Source organism: Hemicordylus capensis, chromosome 10 (genome assembly GCF_027244095.1).
Source record: "Hemicordylus capensis ecotype Gifberg chromosome 10, rHemCap1.1.pri, whole genome shotgun sequence".
Taxonomy (NCBI): Eukaryota; Metazoa; Chordata; class Lepidosauria; order Squamata; family Cordylidae; genus Hemicordylus; species Hemicordylus capensis.
Window position 1 is genome coordinate 16,621,829 of NC_069666.1, and position 16,367 is coordinate 16,638,195.

Sequence of the window (16,367 nt, forward strand, 5' to 3'; positions counted from 1 at the left end):
GTCATCCTGGGAGCTGAATGATAATAGTATTGTGGACAAAAGATGCTTCCTCTTGTAAATAGAGCAAGGGTAGGAAGGTGAAGTTGGTTGTTTTTTTGTTGGCTGGTTTTTAATTCATTTGCAATTCCTAGCTCCTGATGCAACAGGAAATTGGACCCAACTTTAATCCAGAGCCAAACTGGATGTGAGCAAAGGGGATTCTGCAGACGATGGCATCTAGTAGTGGCAGGGGGTTGACGCTATGGTCACTGTCCCCACTATGCTGATCACTGATCATCTGACCTGATCACTGCTAGTTGCTTGGACTAGCAGCAATCGGGATAGATGTCACCACCGATGGTGGTGTTCTCATGTGGGTGAGAACAGGGCATCCCAACGCACTTCTTTTTTATTGTTCTATACAACCACATAATCAATAGGACGGGAGTTATTAGCCCGGTTCAGACATTGTGTTCAATGCACATACACTCTGTGTATGAGGTACACATGTACAGAAGTGTGCGCACTATGCAATACATGTACAGCAGTACACATCTTCATCCTGCATTTGAGGGTGGTCTGTACCCAGGTTCACTTTTAAAATGAACTCTTCATTCACACACACACAAATGTACATGTACACTTGTATGTATACACAGCCTAATGTCTGAATGGGAATATTATCTTTGATCATCGGACTTCAGGGTTCTATAGAAAACACACAGACCCATGAATGGCCTTTGATAGTTGGCAGACAACTAGGAGTCCACAGCACCTTGGGATGTGTCCATTGCCAGGATAAGGATAAAGAGTTTGGACCGGGTCTCACGATCAGTGAGACCCGGTTTTTACCGGTGAGCGGGAAGAGCGGGCTAAGCCTGTTCTCCCCGCTCACGAGCGAGCAGGGAGCCCTGGGGGGCCAGATCGGCCGCCCACACGATGGCCGGCTCCGTGATGGAGCCGGTGGGGGGAGCGGGGGCCGTGTGGCCACCACAATCCCCAGTATGCCCTGTGCGAGCGCACAGGGCATACTGGGGAGACCCCCGAGCCGGGAGGCGGTTTTTCGCCTCCAGGTCGGGGGTCTACTCATGAGTAGGCGCGGCGCTCGCTCCGCAAACCTGCTTTTTAGCAGGGGTTCTCGAGCGGGTTATCCGCTTGAGAACCACCGGACTTGGCTGCGAGCCCGGTGGCTCTTACGACCAACAAAAAATTTGTTGGTCATGAGAATCACCCCTACGTGTCAGCCAGAATCTGTGTTGGGTAAGGAGTTTTCATTAGCATACTGTGATTCATATTGGTTTACTGGTAAAATACCAATCAGTATAACAGGGTGGTGGTGGAGGGAGAGCCCTATTTCCGCCCAGTAGGGCAGCCTAATAGGGTTTGTTTGTGCATGTGTGAGCCTGACATTTGGAATAGCTGGTTTCACCTCAGCTGCATCCCAGAATGCAGCCCGTTTACAGATGCTGCAGACCTCAGTGGAAACCACCGAGCTTGCCCCTATCTTTATCTCCCCACATTTTGCTAGGGTCACGATAGGGTCAACATGCACACGGCAATATGGCATCATTAAGGGATCTGCTGAAAGCTTTTTCTGTTTAACCTAAAACAGCTGCAGAGGGAGAAGCAGATCCACATCAGGACTATGGTGGGGTGGTTAAACTTGCCCTGCTGGTCTTTTGCTGGATCCAGCCCCCACGCCTCCACCCCTGTATTTAAATAGCCACTTCGAGGGCATACCTCAAAACTGTTTTGTGGAGCAATTTCCAGCATGAAAACAGTTCAGGGGGAAAGAGTTAACTCACCCTCTCCATACACTGCATTCCCAGTTGGGATCAGGCCTGTCAAAGCTGTTTCTTTTTTTAAAAACAAGAGATGCTTCTCTGGTTGAGCACATCCCTTAATGACACATTCAGCACTGACGTGTCCGTTTGGCATTAGCAAACAGATCCCAATCTGGCTCTGATGTACAGTATATCAGTGACCCCAGTACTCGTAATCCTAGAGGTCATTCACACAATCAAAAACTGTGTTCTACCTGGGTTTGGGAGTTGTGTGTGCTCCTAATTTTCGGTTGCGTGGAAGCAAGGTAGGTGGAGAACCTGGGTAGAAGTGATTGTGTGGAAGTAAGGTAGGAGGGAAACCTGGGTAAACTTTCCTCCTACCTTGCTTCCACGCAACCGAAAATTAGGAGCACACACAACTCCCAAACCCAGGTAGAACACAGTTTTTGATTGTGTGAATGACCTCCTAGAATGCTTACTCACTTCAGGAAATGAGGATCCTACCCTCTTCTCACATCTCCCTTTTGCCTGCCCTCCCTGAAAGTTTAAATACAGACTTTGTACCTCACCTCGTACCTTGAAAGATGGCAAAAGGCACATGACGCCAGTCCATGGGACTGAGGCCTCTATGCTGCTGATATTGTGGGATGCTTCCTTTCTCTATGCCAGGGGTGCTTAACCTGGGGTCCCATGGGAAATGCTGAATTCAATTTGTTTCCTGGTGGACCAGAATAAAGCTATGGAAAATAACAGGGTGCTTCTAGGCTGGGAAATACTTCATTTGAAAATAGAAGATCATTCCTTTGACCTACTCTCTGTCTACATTACATACCTCATTTCCGCACAATGTCTGTGCATTTACGGACTCTCTATCCACATTCCTCACTTCCTCCTTATGCTGTTTCACATTGTGCTATTTCCCGTTTCACCTGCTGGCCATCTGCGCGAAATCCGTGATGAAAATTAGAATACTTTTTAAGCAGTCTCAAAAGCCGCTGTTTTTTAATTATGGCTTTCCCACAAATGGCCAGCAGATGGCGCTGCAAGATAGTGCAAGGAGGACATAAGCAATATGGACAGAGAGTTGATAAACAGAAAGAGATTAGGCAGAAGGGAATATCTATTATGGACAGAGAGTCAATAAACGGAAAGACCTTCAGGTTTCAAATGGAGGATTTCTCTGTCTGAGAATACTCTCAATTATATGCTCCCGGGCACTTATTTTTCCTCAAATTTTTATTGGAGCCTTATTTAAATAAATAAATAAATAAATAAAGGATCCAGGGTGTCCATAGGTGCATAGGAACCTCTGCTCTAAGCCCTGGAGTAATGTAGAGGCAAAACGTTTTGTAGGCAAGAAACTCAGGATTCTTCAGGCAGTCCTCGCCACCCCCCCTCCCAGCCAGCCACTATTCCCACACAGTGAATATAGAGGGAACAAACATCATTTCACGTCACAACAACGAGAAGAGAAGAGGATACAATAGAGGACAAAGTAGAGTTCATGGGCTCAAAAATCCACAACTAGTAAAAGACTGACCAATCAGCACTCCAAAAACTATCCACCAATGGGCATCAAAGATGGCACTGCACAACCGCCAAAAGAGAGGAAGAAGAGGGGGAAAGAACCAATAAAAATAAAGCATAGATATAGAAAGATCCACGTCAAGTCATGCAACAAGGTTACAGCTGGCCACATGGCGTCATCGAAGAGGACGATGACAACATGATTGAGTCACTTACAGTTTCTGATAATTTGGGAGGGGGAGTTTTTGTTTGGGTCTCCCATAACAGCTAGAGGGTTGCTAGGCAACTGTGGGGTCATCTTGGAGCTATGATTGGCCTGGTCTGGTTAGAGACACAGTAGTGGGTGGGTTGGAGGAAACAAAATATAAAGAAAAGATGAATTGGTTGGATGGTGTTCCCAGCGTCATCGTTATTACTTCTTGATAGTTCAGAGATGGAACACAAGCCTTCACCACCATGTCCCCCTCCCTCCGTCCTTCCCTTCATGGGGTTTCACTGGGCTAGAGGCCTAAGGAATAAATTTCCCTTGGATGTACTATTCCATTAACGTATAGCTTGAATCACCACAACCCATATAAGCCGAAGTAGCTGACCTTGAGCAAAGGTGCCCTGAATATGATTGGGGGAGGGGGGCATTGTTTTAGTTGATCTGCAGCAAATCTCATCGTGAGATCACATCATCAAAACTCAGCCTAGTTTGCACAGTCATTTGAATCTAGGTTTAATGTGGGTTAGCGACTTTAGCGTGATTGTGTAAATCCATGCCAAGGTGGGTTTATGGTCCAAGATGAATCTGAAGTTCCTGCCTTTGTGTAGGTTCACACAATCACACTAATGTTGGTAGCCCACATGAAACCTAGATTCAAAAGATTGTGTGAACCAGGTCAGTGTGGTTTTAGGGCTGGAATTGAAATTCTCCAAAGTGGAATTCAAAGGATGGGTTCAGACATTATGGGGATTCTCTGTTAAAGCCGAGCTGTGTGTGACTTCCCTCGGTCTCAGTAGCGTGCACTCCCCCATCCCCACAAGGGTCTATTTCCTAATTTAGGATAAGTCAAAACTTGTTGTGACATTCTCAGCTTCTTCTAACCTGCTTGCTTCAGAGAACCCAAGATCTGAAACTCATGGGTTCTCTGAAGAAACCAAGCCAAGGTTAGAAGAAGCCAAGACTGGTGAGTTCGGATAGCACGGCCAATCTTAGCTTATTATAACCCTAGAAAGGAAGTAGAAGCTGATGTCAGGATGGAGTGGGGTGGGTGCGTGTGCACTCCTGAGGCTGAGTGACATCATGCGGAGTTCAGCTTTAACACCAGTTCTGTGTGCCGTCTGAACACATCCATAGAGCATTTAATGATTCCTCCTCCTGGGAGAAACTGAAATGGGGAAAAATATGTTAGAATTCCTACCAAGAAGAGATCTTTGGGGTGAATTAAGTAGTGCTGATCTTATCAATAAACAGCAGTTCATGAAAGCTTCAAACTAAAATGATCACAATATTTGGAGTAGGTTTTTGATTGTGGTATTCTGTTGGATGTTATCTTGTACCATTTTGTTGGGGGTGGGTTTGAAACATTCTCAAGAAATGAATATAACCATTCCAACTGAGTCTTATGCCTTGATTTTAAACTGAATTGCTAGCAAGGAAGGAAGGAAGGAAGGAAGGAAAGAAGGAAGGAAGGAAGGGAGATAATTTCAATGGAGCTTGCTTTCAAGCTAGAATTGCAGCCTAACTTCTGTTGGCCTGGAGACATTATGCTACTTTTTTTTTTTTTTTGGCTTGCAGATTTGTCTGAATTGAGGCTATCAATATTTTATTTTTTTCCATCTCTGTGGTCTAAATTGCAAATCATCAGAACTGTGATGCAGGTGATTGGTCATTGAAGTGTTAAACAGTGGTCTCTGCTTTCTGGTTGGAAAAAAGTTGTGGATAAAGAGTGAAACATGCAGGATTCCATGCTTGGCTTCACAATCTTTGGGAAGTGTAGGATGGTTTTAGACATCATGTGGAATCCTGGATTATTTCATCTAACTGTGGTTAGTTTGTATGTCTGAACCCAAGCCAGGGGGCTGCCAAAGGAGGCAGATCAAGTTGCTCTTTTCTCCTCTGCCCCGCCCGAGAGCCATGCTGCCTGCAGGCTGGCCATTCAACAGATAGAGACTGGTGGTTAACCAGCTCTGCAGTTCACCAATACATGGCTGGTCTGCCAGCAGCATGGCTCTCAGGCGGGCCAGGAGGGAAAAGAGGAACTCTAGCTGCCTCCTTGGGTGGCCCCTGGCTCGTAAGGACAAGCCGCTACTGCATGGTTTATTTTGGGCAGTCAAACCACAACTTAACCCAAGACTTGAAGCTAGTTTGTTTGCCCTAATTATGGACTCACATGATGCCTGAACCCACAATCATGTTTTTGGTAGGGGTGCCTCGCTCAGCTCTCACACACAGAGACAAACCGAGATTACGGGAGGTCAGGAGGGGGTAGGGGAAGACCTGAACAAACCAAAGCATGGCAAAACAAACGGAGATCTGGTGATTGTAGTGCCAATCCTGGTTCTGCGTGATGTCTGAACCTGCCGAGGACTTTGGTCTGTTTTCGATCTTTTGTAAACCATGCAAGCTCTCCTTTGACTGCCTTTCAACTATGGAAAGCAGAACTAAGCAGAAGACTCCAAATGAGATCTTACCGCTGAGCTAGATGTTTAGGAAAAAAAATGCAGGTGGAAGATACATAAAGTAAAGTTGTGCCGTCAAGTCGGTGCCGACTCCTGGCGCCCACAGAGCCCTGTGGTTGTCTTTGGTAGAATACAGGAGGGGTTGACCATTGCCTCCTCCCTTGCAGTATGAGATTATGATGCCTTTCCGCATCTTCCTATATTTCTGCTGCCTGATATAGGTGTTTCCCACAGTCCAGGAAACATACCAGCGGGGATTCGAACCAGCAACGTCTTGCTCTCTAGGCAAGTTACTTCCCTGCTGTGCCATTAGGTGGCTGGAAGATACATAACCGTATTAATTTAATTTAATTAAATCAATCAATCAATCAATCAATCAATCAATTTTTCAAATTTGTAGGCTGTCCCAAACTTCCATCTGTGGGCAGTTTAAAACAAAATAAAACAAATGAAAACAAAAATGAAAACCTTAAAAACAATTTTTCAAAATGAAAACTCAGACTGGCCAGTTTTCCATAGGCAGAAATGTTTTGAAAACCATGTGATTGCTTACCTGGCTTCTGGAGTGGGATAGTCTTAGAAAAACTGGACTACAGCTATCCTTTAGGGCACGGCTGCTTAACTTTCACCCTCCAGCAGATGGTGGCTTACAACGCCCGTCATTCATGACTACCGGCCACTGTGGCTGGGGTTGATGGGAGTTGTGGTCGAAAAACAATTGAAGGGCCCAAGTTGAGCAGCCCTGCTACAGGAGATGGGGCTGTAGCTCAAAGACAGAGCACCAGCTTTGCATGCAGAAGGTCCTCGGTTCAAACACTGGCAGCATTTCTAGGTAGAGCTGGGAGGGACTCTTGCCTGAAACCTTGGAGAGCTGCTGCCAGTCAGTGTAGACAAGACTGAGCTAGATGGACCAGTCATCTGACTCAGTATAAAGCAGCTTCCTATGTTCCATGTACACAGGGACATAGGAAGCTAAGCCCGCTCTCCCCGCACACGAGCAGGTCGGGAGCCCTGGGCAGCCGGATCGGCCACCCACACGATTGCCGGCTCCGTGACGCAGCCGGTGGGGGCTGGGGGGAGCGGGCGCTGGCCCTGCACAAGTGCGCAGGGCATGCTGGGAAGACCCCCGGAGCCAGGAGGCAACTTTTCGCCTCCCCTCCGGGGGGGGGGGGTGTCTCCTCGTGAGTAGCCGTGCCACAGAGCCGCGCCGCAGCTACTCACGACCGGGAAGCCCGGGTTTGCGGAGTGCTTGCTCTGCAAACCCGGGCTAAGGGGAGGACTACAAAAGCGGGCTAGCCGCTTGTAAGCCACCGGGCTCGCCTGCGAGTCCGGTGGTTTACACCATCAGCAAAAACCGGGCTCGGCTCTCCTAGACCGATTTTTGCTGATCGCGAGAATAGCCCCAATGAGGCTATTCACAAGAGCATGCAAAACTGGGCTAAGGGAGCCCAGCCCAGTTTTGAATGATCATGTGAACTACCGGGCTCGCGCCTGATCCCAGTGGCTACATGGCAGCAAACCCGCCTGTGAAGGCTCCTAGTTAAACATGGTGAAAGTAACGCTGCTTGCAGCTGTGGCAGACACACTCAGGGTAACCACCGCTTGTCTGGGCGGACAATCCACCCACCCAGCGAAGGATGTGATTGTATGCAGGGAGGCCGAGCGAAATCCGCTCTCCCCACAGACCTCGAAGCTCTTCTCCGTGATTGTGAGAAGAGCTCCCATCACTTCTACCCAGGTTGCGCTTCTACCTGGCTTCCACACAATCAAAAACTGGGAGCACGCACAGCTCCCAAACCTGGGTAGGACACAGTTTTCGATGGTGTGAATGACCTCTGTATGTTCTTTTGCTAGCACGGTCTCCCTACGCATCCTATTCTGCTCAGGATGGGAGCAGAATCATTGTGGATAAAGGACAAAGGGCCCTTCTGCCAGTAACTGGAGTCATGAACAAGGCTGAAGTTGGGTTGTAGTTCCTTATTTGCATTTCCTAGTTCTTGAACTCAGCTTAGTTTTATGACTGAATCTCCAGGAAGCACTACTACCTTGTAGTGCAGGGATATAAGAGAAACGATACAAGAGAAACTAGGAATCAGCCTCAATCTTGTGGACTGTGTTAGGAGAGCAGAACTTCCAGGGGGGAAAGCACTATTTAATAGTGCAGGGTTTTGGTGTCATGGTCACTGTCCCATCTGTGCTGCTCATCTGCCCTGACCTTTCTGTTAGTTACTTGGATTAACTGGTTGGCTAAGGGCATGCTGATTTATATCATCACAAAACTCTCCCATCGATCAGTAGGTTTCACAGAAACACAACGCAGGAGAGCCCTAACACTGCGGTTTACTGTGGGTGGGTTTTTACAATCACAATGAGCCTGGCCCAGACCTGTAGCTGGAATGGGGGGGGGGCCTTAGGGCAGCAGCACCCCCGCCCCCAGTTTATCCAAACAAATATTTTTTTAAACTGCTATATTGTAACGTGATGGAAAGCAATCGAGGTGGTGAAACCTGGCTCCCTCACCATTCTTGGTGCCCAGCTTGGACCAGTAGAAGGGGAATCGGCACGCATGCATGCTCCCCATTGTCAGTGGTAAGAACCCAGAGCCTTTCATCCATGTCAGGTTGGCACCGGGCCAACCTGGCATGGAGGGAGGGCAAGAGAGAGTGGGGCAGGAGGGGGGAAGGAGGGTGAGAGAGTGGGGGGGGGAGGGCGGGCAAGAGAGAGTTGGGTGGGAGGGGGAGGGTGGGAGGGGGGAGGGCAAGAGAGAGGGGTCAGGAGGGAGGGGGGAACAGCCGGCCCCAAAGAGCAGATGCTCTGTGCGGGTTGACTAGTCAGACGAAAATCAGTTATTTTCATGGGCTTCCTTTACTTTTTGTTTTAACTTGGAGCCTTTTCTGCTTTTAATGCTTCCTTCATTCTCTCATGCCTTCCTGTCTCCCATCTCTTCTTTCTTCATCCATCTCCGTATTCTCGTTGCTCTTCTGGATCTAACCTCACAACGTTCAGGACTACTGTGGCTTCCACCTTCCACCTGCCCTGCCTGCTGCCTCCAATCTCTTGGAATTCCCTTCTACTTGACATTGTGACATGGAAGTGATCGTGGTAAAGCTGAATATCCTGGCTACCTGTGGCCTGACCAAAGCACTCCATGGGGTCAAGAAGACGTTACATGGTAAGATGACTGGATATGGGGGGGGGAGCGGTGGGGCGGGCTAGATTGCTTCAGAGGGCAGGGGAGATTGGTGAAAGTCACCCCCACCCCCACATGGGTGCCAATGCTCCTTTGTCAGGAATGCAACAAACTGCACATGAGTTTTCTTTGCTGCACATGCGCAGCATTGGTCAGGATCAGACATTAACCTCAACTCCACTCACTGATAGCTCCACAAGACAAGTACAATTCCCTTTCTCTTGATCACAGCCATTCTGTACATATAAACACACACACACACACACACACACACACACACACACACACACCCCTACCTACACACAGCTAGGATGGGTGAACTGGACATTATTCATTAGAATAACAAGTTTCAAATGCTTGAAGTTGAGAAGCCATATATATATATATATATATAGCTGGATCTTATGATCAATCTAATGTCAGTTTGGTGGGAGGAACATTCCATGTGAACTCCGGATTCTTTTTTGCCAATCTCAGTTTGGCAACACGCCAACCTGACATGGACCTGACATGAAGCAGAGATCTGTAACCGTGAGCTGAAATCAGCTTGACCATGTCAGGTCTATGTCAGGTTGCCAACCGGGGAAGGGCAAAAAATCCTGAGTCCACATGAAATGTTCCATGGGAGTGTGCATGCCATGGGAATCTCAGGTTCCTGTCAGACTAACACTCAAACTAACATTCAGTTGATTGCGAGAACCAGTCCAGTGTCTTGATGCACCTCTGGTGGTTTTCCACCCCAGTTTTTCCAGGTCTAATGGAAGGTTAGCATCAATCAAGCATTGACGTTTTTGAACTTTGGTGCTGGAGAGGACTTTTGAGGATACCATGCCAGGAAAACAAACAAATGGATCATAGAACAAATCAATCCAGAATTTTTACTCGAGGCACCAATGAGCAGGCTCAAACTATCATACTTCGGACACATGATGCGAAGTTCCCACTCCCTTGAGAAGTCCATAATGCTGGGAAAAGTTGAAGGAAAGAGAAGAAGAGGACGTCCAGCAGCAGGGTGGATGGACTCTATTATGACAGTAATGAATGCACCACTGAGAGACCTTCAAGGCCAACCTGAAGACAGATCATCCTGGAGAGAATCTATCTATGTGGTCGCTAAGAGTCGACACTGACTGGACGGCACTTACTCAATCAATCAATCAATCAATCAATCAATGGAAGGTCAATGCCTCTTCTATAAGAAGTAAGACCCTGCTAACTGAGCAGAGAGGGACCTTTTCAAAGTGGCCATGCTCTTTATGGAGCAGGGGGAGAGCAACTGGCCCTATCCATCCCTGGCACAGCATCCCTCCAGTGGCTGCTGCTGGTGTCTCTCTTCTGTTTCTTTTTAAAATTGTGAGTCCTTTGGGGTGCGGTAGCCATTTTATTTATTTATTTATCTCTCTGTAAACTGCTTGGGGAACTTTTGCTGAAAAGCGGTATATAAGTATTTGTTGGATTCGTATCAGGAGATGGCCCTGCCTCCCCCTCGCTTGCTGGCAGCAATTGCAGATGGTTTGATGCCGACGCCAAAGTGCCCCCGTCTCTCTAGCTTGCAGTACAGCCAGGGCAAACTGGTCCCCACCCCACCCCACCCCCACCCTCCGTGCCTTACCTGTTTCCAGGGCCAGGGTGAGCAGGGCTCAGTAGGGTCTGTTGGCATCTTTTGGCCGCTTTAGTTGTACCTTTAGCCTCTTCATGCCGATCTGGAAGCCGTTCATGGCCTGAATGGCTGCCTGAGCACTAGTTGGATTGTCGAAACTAACGAAACCTGGGAAGGGGAATTGGGAGGGGTCGGGTGGCGGGACAGGGGCGGAGAAGGGCGGAAGAGGACAGTTCAGCATCTGCAGCACCAGAGACATCTTTCAGCATCTGCAACATCTTTCAGCAACATCTCTCAGCATCTGCAATACCAGAGACCACAGCAAGTAGCTTTCGAAGAACTTCGAGCAGGTGAGATGGCATTTTGTCGGGCCAGTTAGTTGTTTGAGGACACTGGTGGACATCTAGGCTACTTCTGAGTAGTTCCATTGAGATGAAGTAGTCCTTTACCATAACTTCTATGTAGCACAACTGAGTAACTTAAGTCTGGATGTCAGCCAGGGGTATAGATCCCCTCCCAAATATTTGAGGTCCTCCCCCAGGTCCCACTTGTGGATCTAATCCAGCAAGGCTCTTCTTATGTTCTCAGGGAGTTTCCCCCCAGTGTTCCCTCTAACAGGGATTCCCAGATGTTGTTGACTACAACTCCCAAAAGCCACTACAGCTAGGGATTCTGGGAGCTGTAGTCAAGAACATCTGGGAATCCCTGTTAAGACTATTCCCTACTTCTATGCCCTGTTTTCGAATGAGTTATCACCCCTTGGTGGGTGTCTTACCAACACATCAACAAGGATGGGCTACCGATCCACTGGACTGAAGGGAAGGATGCAGGTGAGGTACTGGACAGACCTCAAGGGATGGCGAGAGGGTGGAAACAGCGGCCAAAGGAAAGAAAGGAGAGATGAGAATGGATGTCGATGCTGGTAGATGTTGACGTTGGGGATGGGGCCGTAGCTCAGTGGAAGAGCATCTGCTTTGCATGCAGACAGTCCTAGGTTCACTCCCTGGCAGCATCTCCAGGTAGGGCTGGGAGAGACCCCTGCATGAATCCTTGGAGAGCTGCTGCCAGCCAGTGTGGGTAATACTGAGCTAAACGGACCCATGGTCTGACTAGGGCAGCTTTCTATGTTCACCCTTTAAGAACATAAGAACAGAACTGCTGGATCAGGCCCAAGGCCCATCTAGTCCAGCATCCTGTTTCCCACAGTGGCCCACCAGATGCCTCCAGGAAGCCCAGAGGCAAGAGCCGAGGGCATGCTCTCACTCTTGCTCCCCTACAGCAGGTATTTAGAGGCCTCTGAGGCTGGAGGTGGCCTATAGACTAGTAGCTACTAATAGACCATGAATTCATCTAAACTTCTCTTCAAGCCATCCAGGCTGTTGGCTGTCACCACATCTTGTGGCAGAGAATTCCACAGGTTGATTTCAGTTAAACCCACCTCCATGGCCACATTTTTACACATATGCTCATCATCTGGGTGGACATCTTGTGACGAAACACCCATTTAAGGGGTGGTGGGTACTTCTGAAGCATTTTTGCACACTGTCTGTTTTTGAGGGCCCTCAAAATTTGAGGCCCCCTCGCAGCTGCCAACTCTGCCTATCGGTAAATCTGGCCCAACATTTTCCTTCCCATGCTTGGAAATGAATTTTGGTGCTTTGGTCGAGTAACTTCCCAGGGGCAGAAATTAATTTAATGGGCCTATAAATCCCTCCTTTTAAAGTTGCGTGTTATGTTTGCCTTTCTCCAGTCCACTGGCACTTCACCTGTCATGCCTGATTTCTCAAAAATGATTGCTTCATGACGCCGTGATCTCTTTGGCGTCCTGAGCGTAATTCCTCATGGCCGGCTGACTTCCAATCATTCTAGGCAGTCAAAGACTCTCTGAACACTTCTTTGCTTGTCCTCACCTTTGCCCCTCCCTCGTTGTGTACATTGATTCTATTAATCATCTGGCCACAATTTATCTTGCTGGCGCACACCGAAGCAAAGGAGGCATTGACCAATTTTGCTTCCATGGTATCGCGGGTTAATAGTCTTGCCGAATGGACAGTTCTCGCCACTTTCCAGACTGTGTTTATAGAGCCTAGCCCGATTTTAGTGGATTGTGTGCTGTCACGTGTGGCTCCCAGCAACAAACTCCGCAAATTCCCCCTCTCCGTAGCCCAGGTTAGAGGAGCGAGTGCTCCGCTAACTCAGGTTTTTTGGCCGTGTGTTGCCACTCGGGGGTCTCTCCAGGATGCCCCCGATCCCTGCAGCCCCCGCCGGCTCCGTGACAAACCCGCTTCCAGCGAGTCTCACTGATTGTGAGACTCGCCTCATTATTTTAATTGTGTTTTAAATAGTTTTAAAGTTTTAAATTTTAATTGTTGTAATGTTTCAGTCTCTTCATCTGTTGTTTTTATTGTTTTGCTGTAAACTACCCAGCGAACTTGCGTTTTGGGCAGTATACAAATGTGTTAAATAAATAAAATGAAATAAAATTTTTAAAAAATGATTATTTGTTATTGTTAATTACTGGAAAACCAAGACAATATTAGTAATAATGATTTTAAAAGAGCAGGAAGAACAAAAACAGAACTCAACAGCGTCAAAGTGACTGTTGGGAGAATCCGGAAGTTGGCAGGTCAGATCTGGAAGTTGGCATGTCATATACTTACCAAAGCATTTACTTTGGTTGGTGGCCCGGTCAACAAAGACTTTGGCAGAGATGACATTGCCAAATGGCAAAAACATCTGCATAAGCTCTGCATCCCCAAACTCCTGGGGCAGGTGATAAATGAAGAGGTTACATCCTTCAGGACCTGGGGCAATCATGTAGGTGCACATACAAAGGAAAAGACAGGCCGTTAAGAGGAAAGCAACATCCAGTGAATCCAGTCATTCTATGAAGCACGAGAATTCATTGGAATGAAACACAAAATCCAAAGAGAAGTATACCGTACCTTGTTGATGAGATTGACACCACTGATTACAATCAAAGCAGGTAGCTATAAAAGAATCAATTCATTGAAATCCAGTCCCAGGAATACAATAAGTTATTCATTTTCCAGCAGCATTCCCTGTAACAGGGATTGCCAGATGTTGTGGACTACAGCTCCCAGCATCCTCAGCTGCAGTGGCCTTTGGCTGGGGATGCTGGAAATTGTAGTCCACAACATCTGAGAATCCCTATTAGAGAGAACAGTTTCCCAGGCTGCAAAAACATGGCATCATGAGAAAGACAGGCCTGGTACAAAAAGTCATTCAAATCTACACAGTCAAGATTACTGTCGTTTTTACTGACATTCATGTGATGGTATGAACCCATCTCAGATTAATCTCGGGCCATAAACCACCTTGGCGTGGGTTCACACAAGCTAATGTCGGTAACCCACATTAAACCTAGATTTGAATGATTGTGTGAACCAGGTCATAGATAAAGTGTCCTCCCCACTCCCCCCCCCAAACCCTTGTACTTTCATAGGACAACTGCAATCTTAATTTCATTCTAAACATCCAATAAGGTTGTTCACACGACCTTCTGCTAGGGAGGGGAGGGCAGGCAGGTGGGGGGAAGGCAGGAGTGTATCTACCTTCCGCCCAGATGATCCAGTGGCAATCATAGCCATGCAGTTCGCATGCGCACGTGACCACCACTGCCGAAAGCTGTGCGGCATTCTGGAGGCCGGGAAAATGTGTCCCAGCCTCCCCGATTCCCAGAATGCAGAAGGGCTGATCGGCCAGAGTCAAAGCTGGGAACAGCCCAGTCAATGCTGACGTCAATGAGGCTATTCCCATGATCAGGAGAAATCGGGCTAGGGGAGCCTAGCCCGATTTCTCCTGACTGTGAGAAGCACCAAGCTCACAGGTGGCTAACCCGCCAAAGTAACCTTCCACTTAAACCGGGTTTGCGGAGCGAGTGCTCCGCACACCCGTTTTTTTTTTGCTCGTGAGTTGCTGCAGTGTGGTTCCGCGGCACAGCTACTCACGAGTAGACCCCCCAACCGGGAGGCTGAAAAGCGGGTCTCCCCAGCACGCCCTGCATGCTTGCAACGCGCAGGCTCCGTGACAGAGCTCTGTGACAGAACCGGCAGTTGTGTGGGCGGCCGCTGCGGCCATCCAGAGCAGACTGTCTGCTCGTCTACGGGGGGAACGGGCTAAGCCTGCTCTCCCACCAACCCCCCTAGTGTGAAGAGCCTCTAGGGGGGTTGCCCCTAATCGGGTGAAGAGCCTCAATGTCTGTATCTCAAGGACAGAAAAATTAACCACTCAGTGAGGCGATTCTCACCGTCGTCCCAAAGCGGGCTAAGGGAGCCTAGCCCGCTTTGGGGGCGATCGTGTGCTGCAACGGGAGATGCGTGGCTCCCAGCAGCTAGCCCTCAAAAATACCCTTCCCCTCAGACGAGGTGAATGGAGCAAGCGCTCCGTTAACGGCATCTTTTTGCTTGCGTGTTGCCGCCGTGCACAGCAACACACAAGTCGCCTCCCAGGCATGGGGGTCTCTCCTGGAAATTCCAGCCCCAATCCCCCACCGGCTCCGTGACGGAGCCGGCCGTCGTGTGGGTGGCCAAGGACTGCCTTCCGCTCTCCCCACAAACCCCCTTCTGGCGAGTCTCCCTGATCGTGAGACGCACCTCAGTCATTAGCGAATGGCAGTCTAGAGCCAAACTGACTCAGCCCAGCAAATTCAAGGCTCCAGAACCTGCCCACTGCCTCTGACCTGCTCATCTATTTAGTAGGAAGGCTGTTTGTCCACAAGACCCTTTTCCGATGCTAAACCCGCAAGCCACATTCAGGCTGTGAATACATGAAGCTGCCTTCGACCCAGTCAGGCCATTGCTGCATCTAGCTCAAGACTGTCTACTCCAATTGGCAGCAGTTCCCCAGAATTTCTGGTGGGTCTTTTGCATTCAGAGCATGTGCGCGAACCCTGAGCTTTGGCCTCTTCTCTTAACTGTGATGATCTCCAGTCAGTGAAATCTGTCAGGAATCATATCAGGAACGAGAAGGATCAGTGCAAGAGACACAGCTGAAAACAGAGACGTTTGCCAATGGCTACTTCTTGCTTTTGGTACTTCAGGTAAACACAACAGACAACATGGTGTCATTGCACTATTGCATATTGCTCCTGCCTCAGAGATGGGGCCTCAAAGATGTGTCAGAGGCACATCATCATGATCATGACGATGCCATGATGATCCTAGCTTCCCTAGCCCGATCTTTGCTGATTGTGGGAATAACTTTCACTTCTACCCAGGTTTTCCTCCCACTTTGCTTCCACATGACCGAAAACTGGGAGCACACACAGCTCTCAAATCTGGGTAGGACACAGTTTTTGATTGTGTGAATGGTTGCGTGGGGTAGTGGCTAGAGTGCTGGACAAGGACTGGGGAGACCCAAGTTCCAATCCCCATTCAGCCATGTTACTTGCTGGGTGACTCTGGGCCAGTCACTTCTCTCTCAGCCTAACCTACTTCACAGGGTTATTGTGAGGAGAAACCTAAGTATGTAGTATACCGCTCTGGGCTTCTTGGAGGAAGAGCGAGATATAAAATGTAAAAAATAAAATAAATAAACAAATAAAATTTATGTCACAAGACACATAGGGGACGAGGCCGTGGTTCAGTGGAAGAGCATC

The 16,367-nt window shown here is 48.4% G+C and overlaps 1 protein-coding gene across 17 annotated transcripts in view; it reads right to left on the reverse strand.

Annotated features, from left to right (window-relative positions):
* CELF6 (CUGBP Elav-like family member 6) overlaps positions 1–16,367 on the reverse strand; it is a 243,916-nt gene that overhangs the window by 15,213 nt on the left and 212,336 nt on the right. For 9 of the 17 annotated variants that reach the window (XM_053272151.1, XM_053272141.1, XM_053272147.1 and 6 more), the window contains 3 exons: positions 13,693–13,737; positions 13,408–13,551; positions 10,760–10,915 (listed from right to left, as the gene is read on the reverse strand). In XM_053272151.1, the coding sequence (XP_053128126.1) occupies positions 10,788–10,915; positions 13,408–13,551; positions 13,693–13,737 (317 nt within the window). In that variant the 3' untranslated portion in view covers positions 10,760–10,787. Of the gene's footprint in view, positions 1–3,303; positions 3,351–3,506; positions 3,612–10,759; positions 10,916–13,407; positions 13,552–13,692; positions 13,738–16,367 lie in introns of all 17 variants that reach the window. The other 8 variants (XM_053272152.1, XM_053272145.1, XM_053272150.1 and 5 more) reach the window with 3 other exon arrangements.